General features: G+C 38.7%; 1 protein-coding gene across 1 annotated transcript in view; it reads right to left on the bottom strand.

Annotated features, from left to right (window-relative positions):
- Nucleotides 1-16,444, bottom strand: part of phlpp1 (PH domain and leucine rich repeat protein phosphatase 1) — a 48,116-nt gene that overhangs the window by 6,838 nt on the left and 24,834 nt on the right. The window contains exons 5-13 of the mRNA XM_084118826.1: nucleotides 15,920-16,066; nucleotides 13,835-14,062; nucleotides 11,606-11,808; nucleotides 10,305-10,365; nucleotides 10,089-10,184; nucleotides 4,685-4,840; nucleotides 2,718-2,918; nucleotides 2,004-2,166; nucleotides 477-607 (exon numbers count right to left, since the gene is read on the bottom strand). Of these exons, the coding sequence (XP_083974952.1) occupies nucleotides 477-607; nucleotides 2,004-2,166; nucleotides 2,718-2,918; nucleotides 4,685-4,840; nucleotides 10,089-10,184; nucleotides 10,305-10,365; nucleotides 11,606-11,808; nucleotides 13,835-14,062; nucleotides 15,920-16,066 (1,386 nt within the window). The remainder of the gene's footprint in view (nucleotides 1-476; nucleotides 608-2,003; nucleotides 2,167-2,717; nucleotides 2,919-4,684; nucleotides 4,841-10,088; nucleotides 10,185-10,304; nucleotides 10,366-11,605; nucleotides 11,809-13,834; nucleotides 14,063-15,919; nucleotides 16,067-16,444) is intronic.

The raw sequence follows: 16,444 nt of genomic DNA, 5'->3' as shown, positions 1-16,444 counted from the left end.
CTCCTATAGCAACGAATGAATGGAATTTGCTGTAATTGGACACTTTTGAGCTTCAAAGGTGTTCATCATAAAAGTATTACTGAATTTGTTTGAGGTCAATCAGATGAAATAGTTGCACATATCAATATTTGCTGAGAATGCCCCCAATGTGTCAGACAAAAACATTAGATATTTAAAAAAGTGGCTTTGCACGCTACATCAAGCATTTTCTGAGTGAAGGAACAGGTTTCTAGAATTTGTAGGAAAATCCCATATTGCAGAATTTATTTCGGAATTTGTACATTTAATTTTTAAATTACATTATTAATTGTTGTACATCATCTTTTGCAATTAATCTCACTAAACTATTGTGTTAATTTCAACAACACTCAATTTAGGAGAGAAAAAAAATCTGTTTCATAGTTGCTGAGTACACCTGGGAAAATTCTCATTTATGACACTGACAGAAGTGGAAGAACATGCAGGTTTCCCCTTACTTGAGCTGCTCCAGGGTCTTGTGGTCCAGATTCAAGCGCAGGTTTCCCGTCAGATCCAGCTCCTGGAGTTTGGGAGGTAGACTCTCCGGTAAGGTGATCTCACTCAGCTCATTACAGCTCAGATCCACACACTACATACACAACACAAGCGCAAATATATGAATGCCATACAAGCAGTGTAGCGCACAGTAGGATGTTTGATTAATCGTCTGATAGTGGTTATTCGATCTAACTGCAGTTATTTGAGATCAATTTCAATCACATTTTGCTAAAAAAAAAAAAAAAAAAAGTACATAAAAGATAGTCAAGGGTCTTCCTTCATACAAAATTAAGGTTTGTGGGTTTAATCAGACTGCATTATTCACGTATTAGGCTTACACTAGCTATGTTTCCATCCACAGTTGCAAAATTTAACTTGTGCGCAAAATTGGAATATTGCATAAATGTTTGCGAATAAAGCACCGTTTCCATCCAGTGAGTCGAAGAGAACAAAACCGGCAGTTCCTGATAAACTGGCGCTAAATATCACTAAGTAAAGTACGAGAAGCCACTGTATATAATAAATTAAATGCGTCTTAGAACGCCCAGACGAACCGCAATAAACGTGTTATCTTGCTTTGGGAGGCAGATTTTGCTGTTTGGGAACACAAAAATCAGGGAGGGAATTATCCTGAACCACTTTGACGACAGACTTTGCTCAGGCATTTCAGAATGACCAAAACAGCAATTAAATTGTTAAAGTCCCCCTGCAGTCAATAACTGTATCCTTTAAAACTCATCTTTGATCACCAAAATTACATTTAAACATTTTTCCTCATGCCTTAAAATAGCCATGCCTCTACACCCTTGCCTCATTTAGTATTCGCCGTACTATGAATATGCAAAATAGCCCCGCCTCCACTCACTCACAGCAGCTCAGAGGTCCATTCGTTGATGATCACACGTTGATCTGATTGGTTACAAGGTAGTTTGTGACGTCAGAAACACCAGCGATTTTAAACTGTGTTTTTGAGACTGTCTTTGGTTCACTGCAGTTTTAAGGCAAATACTCAGCAATGGTGTTGACTTTTTGAATTTGCAAACGGTTTGTCTTAAAGCATATTAAAAACACCACATAGACATATAAATTGATTTTCACCACAGGGAGACTTTAATTGCAATAATTTGTATGACAATTAATCGCCAACACAAAATTCATGATCATGACAGGCCCAGTGCTCGGTGAAATCTCACTAGTCCAAAATAATCCATAACATAATTTGCATAACTGCATATTAAACATCACATAGGAAAGTGTTGGTGTCCTGCAGTATTTTTGCTTCTAGTGTGGACAGTAGGGTTGAAAACAGAGAAAATCTCGCAACTGAATGACTTTCGGCACGATTTGTTTCCATAAACAGTTGCGCATACATCATTCTGCCATACTAAAATACATGGACAAAAATGAGTGAATTAAAGCCAGTTTTGTAAACTGAAATGTAGTAATGTGAAGAACACTGAAAACAACCACAGCGTGAGTGATCTGACCTTCATCTCCATGAGCTGCATGACCTCGGGGAAGACCTCAATGCAGTTGGAGTGAGCCACCAGCGTGTGCATGCGCCTGCAGTTCAGGATGGTGGTGGGCACTGCCTTCAGCCTGTTCCCACTCAGGTCCACCTCCTCCAGCTCCTCCAGCTTGGCCATTTTACTGCACAGCAGACAATATTGATTTGCTGAATATACTGAATATAATATACTGCGCATACACACATTCTATGAATCAGACTGAATTTCATTTGGATGAGCTTAATGTGTGTGTAAGTGAAATTTGGCATGCGTCACTTCTGGTAATTGAGGATTTTTTTTAAATGAGTAATCAAATTTAATCGAGCAGATATTGTATGTAGTACAATACCCGTTTACACTGGGCGAATGTGTTTTCATCTTCCTCTGGAAGTGGTCGAAAGTGGACAAGCTCAAAATGTTTTAGACCCCGTTTACTCCTGTACTTAGCGTCGTCCACTTGTGATCCGATCGACCAAAATGCATCTTAATACCAGGTGTAAACAGGGTCATAGTTGTGATCTTAGGCTATCAACAGTATTTTCAAGTGTGCGTGTGTGTGTGTGTGTGTGTGTATAGTAGCTTTAGTCTGGGAATAAATTTGTCACAGTTTTGGACACCTCCCTTTGGGGACGTCTTCAATTATTTGTTATTCAATTATTGATAAATAAATAAATAGATGTTTGAGAGTGTCACCTGGCTGGGAAGGTCTGCAGGTGATTGTAGGCCATGTGCAGGATCCTCAGGTGTGTGTGTCCCGTCAGCTGAGGCACACACTTGTCCGTCAGGTGGTTGTTGGTCAGATAAAGCTCCTGTAAGATACTGCTGCTCTCTTCTGACAGACTGGATGCTGGGAGATTCTCCAGCTTGTTGGCTGACGCATTCAGACACCGTAAACTGAAGACAAATCACGTTATTGACAGTGAGTTACTGACAGTCTCACTCGAATGCAATGCGTTCAAACGCTAACAATCAACTTCTGAGACACAAAAGCCCTTAGTAATGGCGTTTTCAAAGTTTTCAGCGGTGGAGTTTTATTTTACTGCTTTAGGGGGCGTTTACACGACACCGCTTTCAACTAAAAACAGAAAACTTTATACGCATTTTGGCTGTTCATTTGCAACGACCAACTTTTGAAAACTGGTTTGTGTACGTTTTTGAAAACGATACCGTTATCGTCTCTATAACAGTAAACTACAAAAACGCGAATTTGTGAAAACGTGACATCATGTGCATGTGTTCAGTCTATAGGCATGCACGCGTACTTGACAACCAAATCAACAATGGCGGACTACAGGACTGTGTTTGTGCTTCCTCTAGATACTGAATTTATTAACGCTTCTTCATCAAAGTGTAGATTTACTGCACCACTTCTACGACCAGCAGAGACATATTATTTACATACGTAGAAGCATTTATATACGTAGTTTGTTTACAAAGTGACACCGCCAACTACTGGCCTGGCAGCATAATGCAGCGTTTATAGTCGTTTTCGAGGATCCGCTGTGAACGGGCATCATTTTGACAACGTTGCCGTCTGTATGCGAAACATTTCACAAAGTGCAAAGGAATTTTTTTTTTTTTACACTTTTAGTACATCATTGTCATGTAAACATACCCTTAGTTTGCAGTGCACACGGGACCAAACTAGATCCTCCCATTCATAACAGATTACAAAAAAAGATTAAAATTCAAAAACTACTGTTCAAAAGTTTGGTATACGTTTAAGTTTTTAAAAAAAAAAATTATTTATTTTTTAAGAAATTAATGCTTTTATTCAGCAAGGATCCTTTAAATTGACCAAAACCGACAGTAAATACATTTATAATGTTACAAAAGATTTATATTGCAAATAAATGTTGTTCTATTCAACTTTTAGTTTATCAAAGAATCCTGAAAAATATGTATCATAATTTACACAAAAATATTAAGCAGCACAACTGGTTTTTCTGGTGAAAATTCAGCTTTGATCACAGGAATAAATTACATTTTAAAATATATTCAAATACAAAACAGTTATTTTAATAATATTGTAATAATATATTGCAACATTACTGTGTTAACTGCATTTCTGATCAAATAAACGCAGCCTTAGTGACCAGAAGAGACTTATTTTCAAGTAGTTTAACTGATTTAGGACAGGTTAATGTATGCAGCGAGTGAGAACAGCACATCTAAACTCTGATCCAAACTCCTGTGAGCTCGTACGTCTGATGGAAAAAGTGAGGGCTTTGCATCACTGCGTAGACAGTAACTCCGACGTTAACATGTTGCTAGTCTAATAACATGAGCTGGTTTGCTGACCTCAAATGTTCGGCTGGTCTTCTGGTTTTAGAGGTGTCTTGGAGACTTTTCAGCTGGTCAGGACAGCTTAAACCAGCGAAGACCAGCAAACAAGCTGAGGCGGGTTGAATCGTTTATTTTTTTAGCAGGCCACATACAAACATTGAGTAAAATAATCAATGTTTAACTAGATCACCCCTGTTTTGGATATTTTCAGCACGGAATGGACTGTAAATATTTTTACAATCAACGTTGCACAAGGAACTTGTCGCACTGCCTTCTGGGATTGTTTTCAGGAGCATGTTTATAATGTGGCGGCTCACTAGTGTTTGGAAGAGAGCTCTGATGTGCCGCCGCTCTTCAGTGTGTTTGTGTTTCACCTCTCTGATTTCAGGAAGAGATTACAGGGAAGCTCGATGAGATGATTGTGCTGCACATCCATCACCTCCACGACGGGACGCTCCACTCGCTCCGGCAAACGCTTCAGCTGGTTGTGACCGGCCAAGATCTTCCTCAAACTGCCACTGCACAGCAACCTGATGGCGGAGATTACAGGGAGGTCAGTGTAGCAGTGCAGAAGCTCACATCAAACACACACACACCTTGTGTTTTCATGTTTTATGGGGACTTTCCATAGACATAATGATTTTAATGCTGTACAAACTGAATATTCTATCCCTTAATAAAAAATTAAAAAAACAAGACAATAAAACAAGAATCAACATTGGCTTGGCTTTTCAGAACTGAGGGATTTGAAATGTTGTAAAAAAGATGCAGAGATGGCATTTTTATCACTCAACAGGTGAGTAAGGTATTTTATTGAACAGATAAATTGCCATTTGTAGCTCTCTAACAGAGTTTATTGTAAAGCATTATCTATTGTGAAGGCTCATTTCATTAGGGTTGTTGTGTTGTGTGGTTGCTGTGCTGGAATTTATTTTCAAGGAAGTGCCGTGTCTATTAATGGGTAAAGCTACAGTAATGTTTTCAGCTAGTCAGTTTGAGATCCGTTCCATCTAAACTGATTATATCTCTTAAGCCTAGTAGTGAATGCCGAAGCGAAACAAAAACAAAGTTCTTCAGCAAAATGCATGCCATTTTGTTTTTTATCTGCTAGCTAGAGGGCCAAAAGTTATTTTGTGAACCTTTAATTGTTTATTTCAATAATAGGACCCTCTATAAATGTATTATCAAAAACGGTGGTAATCAAGTGAATAAATAAAACTTAATTTAATCTTTTGAAATGTAATCAAATGAAATTTTAACTATTACATTTATTTTTTGTGCTGCACAACAGAGATTTATAGTAGGAAGCAGGAAGCAGACAGACTGGCTAAACCGACCGTCTGCTAGCCGTCTCACATCACTGAGGTCAGATAAATCCCATCACATAGAGCCTCTTTCATCTAGATATCATCATATAGAGACTGTGTCTGTTCCCCGAATTAGGAAATACAAAAAACTCCTAAACCCATTTAAGGGGTGAAAATTAAATTGATGTTCAACAAATTAAAAACAGATATAATACAGATGAACAAATGATAAAGCTTGGTTTGCTGAATATTAGATCCCTTTCTACAAAAGCAATTTTTGTAAATGATATGATCACAGATCATAACCTACAGTAGATGTGCTGTGTTTGACAGAAACCTGGCTAAAACCAGACGATTACATTACTTTAAATGAGTCCACCCCACAAGATTACAGTTATAAACATGAACCTCGTCTGAAAGGCAAAGGGGGAGGTGTTGCTGTAATTTATAGTAATATCTTCAGAATTACTCAGAGGTCTAGTTTCAAATATAATTCTTTTGAAGTGTTGGTGCTCTATGTAACGTTATCTAGTGTAAGGGATAAATCCAGTTTGACATTTGTGCTGGCTACTGTATACAGGCCACTAGGGCACCATACAGACTTTATCAAAGAATTTGCTGACTTTCTCTCAGAGTTAGTACTGGCTGCAGATAAAGTCATAATTGTTGGTGATTTTAATATACATGTAGATAACGAAAAAGAGGCATTGGGATTGGCATTTAAAGACTCTATTGGAGTTATACTCGAATATTGCGTAGGCAACACGTGTCAGGACCTACTCGTTGTCGTATTCATACTTCATATCATATATTGTCACATGGAATAGATGTTGATGGCGTTGAAATTCTGCAGCAGAGCGATGACATCTCAGATCATTATCTAGTCTCGTGTGTACTCCATTTAGCCAAGGCTGCAAAACAAACTCCCCGTTAGAACTATCACTTATACCACTAAAGATTGCTTTATAAATAATCTTCCTGATCAGTTTCTACTCTTTGGCATACCAGATAGCTTAGAAGAACTCAATGTTGCAACAGAAACTATTGACTCTCTCTTTTCCAGCACTTTAGTCACGGTTGCTCCTTTGTGCTTAAAAAAATATTGAGGAAAATAGTCCAACGCCGTGGTACAACGAGCACACTCAGGCCCTTAAGAGAGCAGCCAGAAAAATGGAGCGCAGCTGGAAGAAAACAAAACTAGAGGTATTTCGCATTTTGTGGAAGGAAAGTGTTATCGTATACAGAAAGGCCTTAAAAACTGCTAGATCTGCTTATTTTTCGACTCTCTTAGAAGAGAACAAACACAACCCTAGGTAGTTATTTGGTACAGTGGCTAAATTAATGAGAAATAAAACTTCAACTTCAGAAGTTTCCAAGCAGCACAGCAGTAATGACTTTATGAACTTATTTACTTGCAAGATTGATAATATTAGAGAGAAAATGATATACCTATGCAACCGTCTACTACAGTATCGCATCAGGCAGTGCATTGTAGTGTCCCTGAGGAAAAATTCCATTCATTCGTTGCAATAGAAGAGGAAGAATTGTCTAAACTCATTAAATCATCTAAATCGACAACATGTATGTTAGACCCTATACCGACTAAGCTACTGAAAGAAATACTTCCAGAAGTTATAGATCCTCTTCTTAATATTATTAATTCATCTTTGTCACTAGGATATGTACCAATAACTTTTAAGCTGGCTGTTATTAAACCTCTTATTAAAAAAATGCAACTTGATCCTGAAGAATTAGTCAATAACAGACCGATCTGGAATCTACCTTTTCTGTCAAAGATACTAGAAAAGGCAGTATCCTAACAACTATGTTCCTTTTTAGAAAGAAATGATATCGGTGAGGATTTTCAGTCAGGATTTAGACCGCATCTTAGTACTGAGACTGCTCTCATTAGAGTTACAAATGATTTGCTCTTATCATCCGATCATCTCTCTATTAGTGTTACTTGATCTTAGTTCTGCATTTGATACTATCGACCACAACATTCTTTTGAATAGACTTGAAAATTGCGTTGGCATTAGTGGAATTGCATTAACATGGTTCAAATCATACTTATCTGACCGCAGTAAACAAAGAGGTGTCATATCGATCACAAGTTCAGTATGGCGTACCACAAGGCTCAGTACTAGGACCATTGCTTTTCACTCTGTACATGCTACCCTTGGGAGATATCATTAGGAAGCACGGCATTAGTTTTCACTGTTATGCTGATGATACTCAGCTCTATATTCTTTTGCACCCTGACGAAACATACAAATTCACAAAATTAACTTAAAAAAAAGAAAAACCCAGAGGTTTTAATTATTGAACCAAAAACCTCCACACACAATAACCTAGAATACTGTCTAACAATTGATGGCTGCTCTGTCAAGTGTTCGTCGTCGGTTAGGAACCTGGGTGTGCTCTTTGATAGCCATTTTTCATTTGAAAGCCACATATCTACCATCTGTAAAACCACACTTTTCCATCTTAAAAAATATATCTATATTACGACAAATGCTCTCAATGATAAATGCCGAAAAGTTAGTTCATGCATTCAAGGCTAGATTATTGTAATGCTCTTATGGGTGGTTGCCCTGCTCGATAATAAACAAACTACAGCTGGACCAAAATGCAGCAGCTTTCCTTACCAGAACCAGGAAGTTTGACCATATTATCCCGGATTTGCAGACAGACTCTGTCAGTTTAAATCTAGACTAGAAACACATCTCTTTAACCTAGCATACACATAACACATTATCAATTTCTATTATTCAAATCAGTTAAATGATTGTTAGGCTGCATAAATTAGGTCAGCCGGAACCAGGAACACGTCCTATAAAACCCAATGTACTTGTTACATTGTAAGAAGAATGGCATCCACATTAATATTAGTCTGTCTGTCTCGTCCTTATCCCGAGGTTACCGTAGTCAGACGGATCCGGTCCATATCCAGATCAGATGGTGGACCTGCACCAAGACACGACCAAAACGCAGCCCTGAATGTCAGCAGAGACCGTGTCTACTAGACAATCCCCTGTGAAGGCATGGTCGCCACGACAGCCATCGGCACAGATCCTCAGCAAAGACCACGAGAACCAGACAGGTCCTCCACACAGACCCTATGGCCAGCTTTGGCTCCATACCAGCGTGATGATTCGATCTTCAAGCAAAAGGAACTGGATGAATATTTGAATGCTACCTGTTACGTGGGAGTGTGCTAACCTGTGTTTTGTTGCAGTTACCTGGTAGCTCACCTGCAATCAACCGGTTAACTGGTATCACCTGATGGGCGCCATTTTAAATCCAGGACACATGCTCATTCTCTCTCTCTGGTCTTGCAGCCAGCACTGCAGTAGCAGTGTTGTTATCTCTACAGACCCCTTTTTCTTTTATAATTTAATAAACTTTATTTTTGATTGGCAGACTTCAGTCTTTGTGTCCTTTATGTTGCTTCCCTAGTGCCAGGTTTGTAACACTACTGATCCCAATCTGAATTCTGACTTGTGATGCTTCCTGAATCATAATCACACCGTGTTTGATGCCCTGCACTGGAAAAGTAGCCTAATGATAATGAATGTATCGGGAAAAAATAGCAAGGAGACATTTTAATTGTTTTTTAATAAACTAGTGTAGATGACCATGCTGACTTGTCATCTCCGCAGTATAGTAAACGCGTGCGCCTATAGAGAGAAATGCACCTTTCATTTGGATTACATAATCAGAGAGTATTTGTTTCCAAATTGGTTCGTTTAAAGTAGACACTTCAAGCTTTCTATAGGCTATTTCTCATATCTGTGAGGCAAGTATCCTATACGCTGAGTTTCGGTTCATTTGTGACGCGTTCCAGTTCTTCTTGCTGTTGAAGACGGAGCAACTTTCTGCTTGTAATTTTATTCCGTGCACTGTCAAGTGCTTCATCAGATTTGTCGTGTTGCCGGTCTTGGCAGCAATTATCTTGTCGCAAATATTTCACGCTGTTGGCATCGAGCCTGGTGAAATATAGCCACACTTTTGATCTTTTCCACTTCTTTTACATCTATGGGGGTTGGGACGCTTGCACACCACAGCCTCACGTATGAGCCACGTATCTGTGGGCAACCACGTAACACTAGTGTTTTTCCATGATGCCTCGCCACTCATTGGCTCACTGACGTTGACGAGATTAACCCCTTAGTCATCAATACATTTTTTGATACTCTATGGTATCGAGGCAATTTGGTTGGTGCCTAAAAAGTATAGAACACAATATCCTGTCCTACCCAGGATTTTCTGCTTTGTGGAAATCATAGGGCCCTACATTTTGATTAAAATTATGCCGACTTTAAATGGCTTAAAGTTGTTAAATTGTCATTAACTATTGGCATCAATGTTAGTGTTTGCAAAATCTGTTGCTATGGCAATGACTATGTAAATCAGCAGGAGTACATGAGTGACTGAAATGTGGCTGAACGCATAAACCACTGACACTCACCACGGAGGAAGTTCAGCGATGTTGTTGTGACTGACGTCTAGAACCTCCAGTTTCTTGCTGTCACTCAACCAATCAGGAAGAGACGTCATACAGTTCCTGTAAGAGAGCGAACACACACAGCTGATGACACACGCAAGGAAACTTAATGTCACAATGTGGGTTTGACCGCAGTGATCAGATAGTAACAAAGATACAAGTGAGAGAGATCAAACCCACCTGGAGATGTCCACGTACGTGAGGTTAGAGGCCACAGGACTCACTTCTAACTCTTGCAGCTCTGTGGAACAGATGTCGTAAGGCATCAAGCGAACAAATGGATGTTGTGTGTTAAAGGGATAGTTCACCCAAAAATGAAAATTAGCCCATGATTTACTCGCCCTCAAGTCATCCTAGGTGTACATGACATTCTTCTTTCAGGCGAACACAATCGGAGTTATATAAAAAAAAATGTCCTGGCTCTTCCAAGCTTTATAATGGCAGTGAATTGCTGTTTCTGTTTTGAAGTCCATAAAAGTGCATCTATCCATCATAAAAGTGCATCTATCCATCATAAAAGTGCATCTATCCATGATAAAATGCATATATCCATCATAAAAGTGCATCTATCCATCATAAAAGTGCATCTATCCATCATAAAAGTGCATCTATCCATCATAAAACTCCACCCATCATAAAAGTGCATCTATCCATCATAAAAGTGCATCTATCCATCATAAAAGTGCATCTATCCATCATAAAACTCCACCCATCATAAAAGTGCATCTATCCATCATAAAACTCCACCCATCATAAAAGTGCATCTATCCATCATAAAAGTGCATCTATCCATCATAAAACTCCACCCATCATAAAAGTGCATCTATCCATCATAAAAGTGCATCTATCCATCATAAAAGTGCATCTATCCATCATAAAACTCCACCCATCATAAAAGTGCATCTATCCATCATAAAAGTGCATCTATCCATCATAAAAGTGCATCTATCCATCATAAAACTGCATCTATCCATCGTAAAACTCCACCCATCATAAAAGTGCATCTATCCATCATAAAACTCCACCCATCATAAAAGTGCATCTATCCATCATAAAAGTGCATCTATCCATGATAAAAGTGCTCCACAGGGCTCTGGGGGGTTGATAAAAGCCTTCTGAAGCGTAGCGAAAATATACATAATTAACATGTTAACAAAGTAAAATTCTAGCTTCTGGCCAAACGCAGTCTACTTACACCTAAGGCGCAACTAACTCAACTTGTGGCGTCAGAAGTAGCGTAGTGCATCATGGGGCGTAAATACCAGCAGTATGTTGCATTACTCGCATAAGTTGCGCTTGATCCGTATGTTCATTCGTTTATATCCGTATGTTATATTTATTAATATAACTCTGATTGTATTCGTCTGAAAGAAGGATGTCATATACACCTAGGATGACTTCAGGGTGAGTAAATCATGGGTTAATTTTCATTTTTGGGTGAACTATCCCTTTAATGTGAGGTAAAATGGTGTGTGCGCTACCGTTGTTGGATGCATAAAGAGCCTTGAGCGCGCAGCCACGCAGACGCAGGCGAGCGATGCGGTTCCTCTGACAGTGCAGGACCTCCAGCCGCGGGAACATGGACACGTCCAGCTCAGACAGGCGATTATCGCGCACGTCCAGCTGCGTCACGTGACGCAGAAACTCCGGCTCGTCCGGCACCACGCTGGAGATCTGGTTCAGACTGAGGAGACGGAAAAATTCACCAAAACTATTGTAAATACATTACGCAATCATGATCAACATGATTAAAATGTTGCTGAAATATCTGTAGTAAACAATCTACTACATGATTTCTGTCGTCTGATTGGTAGTTTATACTGTTTTAGCAAGGAAAAGGCATTTTAGAATAATTGTAAAATTGTCCACTTTTAGCTTGTGGTTCTTTTTGCTGTAAAACCTTTAATGATTTTTATAAAGTGAATGTAAGAACTTTTATATTGTTAGTAATATTTTAGCTTTACTTGATTACATAATTTCAAACAAATCATGTTAAAATGTGAGTTCAGATTTGTTCCATCAGCCTTCTGAGAAAGGTTTATTTGTTCATCTCTCATTCATCATTGTATTGCATTATATGTTGTAAAACTACAGAGCTTTGATCATAAAACCAAGCATTAAATATCATCTTCTTAAGACATATTATTGGCAGATATAGAGTAAAGACGGCTGTCTGTTATAGTGTTGATTCATTCATTCAAATAGCATATTCTTGCTCTAAATATAATTGAGCTGTTTTTTTCCTCCTCAAGTATGAGCTCCATATTCTCACTAGGCTATATCATACTATATGAGCCATAAGAGCCCGGTGTAGCAAATATTATCCTCAACAAAAGCTCCTAATGCAAACCTTTTTGTTTGCTATTTTATATTTTGTCTAAAGGTTCAATAAACTGTTACTTTAAAAAATAGATTTTTCTGACTATTATTTCATATGTCAGGCTTTACATGGTTAACATTAGATAATCCATTAGCTAACATGAAGTAAAAATGAGCAATGATTTTTTTCAGCATTAATGATTTTTGTTAATGCATTTACAACTGGGCATCACACACTATTTAGACTGAGAATCACACATTAGTAGACGTTCAAAGCAAGCTCACGCGGAAAAATGGGCCTCGTTGCCAGGAGACCAATGAAAAATGAAAACAACGTGTTCTAAAATGGGCTCAAAATATCAAACATGTTTGATTTCATCCGTCTGAATGGAATCACAGTCTGAACCTAAAAATAGAGTCTCTGTGCTCATCATACACTACGTGATTTTCTGTAAAATCTGTCGACTCTGACTGCCGAATATATGCAGACTGATTCTGACTAGCATTGACTCGTCCAGGCTGCATATCAGGGCAAAAAATCTGGGTAAAAGTATTCAAGCTTGTGAGATTAGAGATTACAACACAGTTTCCACTTGTTTTTTCATGTTAATTCAAAGAGCATCAAAGGGATAGTTCACCCAAAAAATTAAAATGTTCTCTCCCTCAAGTTGATCCAAACCTGTATGAGTTTCCTTGTTCTGTTAAACACAAAAGAAGATGTTTGGAAGAATGTTGGTAACCAGACAGTTGACGGCACCCATGGACTTCCATAGTAGGGTGAAAAAACCCTATGTGAGTCAATGGCTTCCATCAACTGTCTGGTTACCAACATTCTTCCAAACATCTTCTTTTGTGTTCAACAGAACAAGGAAACTCACACAGGTTTGAGGTTGAGTAACTGATGACAACATTTTCATTTTTGGGGTGAACTGTCCCTCTAACTAATGTTACCAGACACAACTTTTGATTTTAAAACTGTATTAGTAGCCTAAATGTTGAAATGAACATAAACTAAGAATATTAAATGCTGAAGAATTATTGTTCATTGTTAGATAATGTTCACAAATTACAGTTGTGTTACCAATATACTGTATCTCTGATGCATTCTCACAGAGTAAAGTAGGAAAAGTAACAAGTGTTTGAATGTCTAAATCAAACGTAATATGATTTCAATTCACTGTAGATTTCACAGCCACGTGAGATACCAGACGAGTATTGGCCAAAAAACGAACTCCAAAACTTGAAGGAACATTTGAATTATTACACATTAAATTCAACTAATACATTAAATAACTGAATAGAGTTGAGGCAGTGATTTCCCCACGGTTCAGTGTGAGGTGTAGGCTACTATCACAGCTAGTGTGTAGTCTGTGTGATGTGCTTGTGCTCACCGGAGGTCGACGTGCTTGAGCGTCAGCAGACGGAAGGCCTGTAGCGTCAGCACCGGCACTTTATTTCCAGCCATGCAGAGTCTCTCGACGGCGGGCAGCCGCTCCAGCACCGACGGCACCTGCGTGAACTCATTGAAGGACAGGCCCAGGTAGGCCAGCCTCTGCAGAAAGCCCAGCTCCACGGGGAGAGCGCACAGCAGGTTCCCGTCCAGGACAAACGTCTGCAGACTGACACAGAGGCGGACATGAGCTCAACAACAACAGCAACTACACAGCACACAAAAATAAGTTCGAAGAACGCTTTGCTAACATTCGCGTTATGAATGTTTTAAAAACATTTAGTTTTCTTGGTTAAGAGAATGTTAAGGAAACATTCCATGTTTTCATTTTGCATACATTATGAGATCTGAATGTTTTCTGAACCTTCTGAATCAAGTAGTAACATTTAAACAATGTTAGATGAACATACATACATACATATTTGCTTGTTTCCATCTGCTTTTCTGTTTGTTTGCTTGATATAGCCTAATAAGCTGATTGCTTGTTTCTTTTGTCTGTCTACTATTTGTATTATTTTGTGAAGCGACCTTGGGTTCTTGAAAGGCGCTATAAAAAATAAACATATTATTATTATAAAATAAACATATTATACAACTAAAGCGCTTCAGGACAACACGATGCATACGTTTTAGTGCTAACATTTTGAGAGCACTATTAATAACCAGATAACCCAATGTAACGTACATTCTATGAATGTTACTGGAGGAGCGTTTGTTCATAGCTTTGAGAGAACGTGGGCTAACGTTTCCTGTTGGCTGGGTATTACTATGCAAAGCAAGGAGGCTTTTCTGCAAGGAGGCCATCGTTTATTGTTACTACAGTAAATTTCTGGAAACTCGACACTTGAGAGGCTGGATGAGCACGAGTGTGTCCAGCAGGTGGCAGTAGTGCAGTGAGTGTCACATGACTGCCTCATGACTGCCTGACTCCACATCACATATCTACTGTAAGTTTGGCTGCGTTTAACTCCACTTTTAGATTGACACACACACTTCCCTAAGCACTTTCCCTCGGGGGAATCCTTACTGTTCAACTTTGTGAAGGAGGGAAGCTTATTTGGACAGATCATCGACCCCTCAATTTTGGCCGAGGGAACGAGTCTACTCAACATGTACACTTCAGGCCGATCCATAGATCACAATGCACCATGATTGTGACGTCACAGCAGGCCAACTTAATTTAGCCCCACCCCACACAACTCTACTGTATGATAATGGAGTTATTTTGACATTTAATCACGTTCAATACTTGTAAGCTGACTGTATTTTTTTTCCACTGTATTATAATTTTAGGGTTTTTTTTAATTATATTTTATATAAATAAATTAATTCATAATGATTCATAATTTGTTTATATTTAATATTTTAACAGCCCAAGAATACATTATGGCCATATGACATTATGCATAAAACAAATTCATAAGGAAAAAAACTATAAATCAGCTCCATTGCGGATTCCAGGTGATCAAGTTGTGGGCACTCGTGCAAAGTAAGTCCTTGGTAAGTAAAACAGTCCATGTAAAATAATGTATTTTCACTGGACTGCGATCCTTAGACTTAATATTATTGGTTAATATTGTTCATAACAGTAATACAAGGAAAGTAGCAAGTTATTACATATAATATGTAACATTTGACATTTTGTTTAGACTAAACTACACTGATGAAACAGTCACAATAAGACCAGAAAAGTGTGACTAACGCGTTACATGGGGGAAAAAAGGGTTACAGAAGCGCAAGCCAAAGTTTAGGCCTTGAGAGAACATGTCAAAGCGAACAGGGTGTTGTGATGCTACGATGGACGCTTCGATACCATACAGCATCATCATCCACCCATTCAGTTTCTATGATGCTTGCGTTTGCTCCTTCACAAGCACCCGTTTGAGTTGTGTTGTGATGTTTGTGTTTGGGGAAGTGCAACTCGCGAAAGGGGCGTTTGCAAGGACGTTTGAATGTGCGCTATTTTTGTAGTTCCGCAGAAACGACACGCTTCACCTTCAAACACATCTGCGGCGGACACACTCACTTGGTCATTTTGCCCACGTCAGGATGGATGGAGGTCAGTTGGTTGCAGCTGAGGTTGACCTCCGTCAGCGTGCTAATGGAGCAGATGTGCAGCGGGAAACTTCCCAGCTGGTTATTAGAGAGATTGAGACTCCGCAAACGGGAAAATCTGCAGGAGAAGAGAGGAAATTTGGCAACTATTAACCTCACATAGTGTCCGTCTTATAGAGGAACCATGACATTTTAGCTTACTTCGTTAAATCCAAACATCCACATCGTGTCCTTAATAGTTTTAGCATGAAGCATGAACCTCATTACATCAGTATTACATAAAATTCACACAAAAAAATAAATAAATCAAAACTAAATGTTCATGTTCTCATTTGACAAAGCTGTCGATAGATATACTGATACTGACAGTTCTAAGAAAGTGCGTAAATCCTAAAGTGACTAAATATCGTCCTGGCCTAATCATACAGAATCTCATCATTTACTAAATACTGGCTACAACCGTACAGTTAAACACTGTTTAATTTTAAATGATTTG

The sequence above is a fragment of the Abramis brama genome, assembly GCF_963993115.1.
Source record: "Abramis brama genome assembly, chromosome: 7".
Taxonomy (NCBI): domain Eukaryota; kingdom Metazoa; phylum Chordata; class Actinopteri; order Cypriniformes; family Leuciscidae; genus Abramis; species Abramis brama.
Note: the sequence above shows the minus strand (reverse complement) of the source record. Positions and strands in the feature narration are given on the sequence as shown.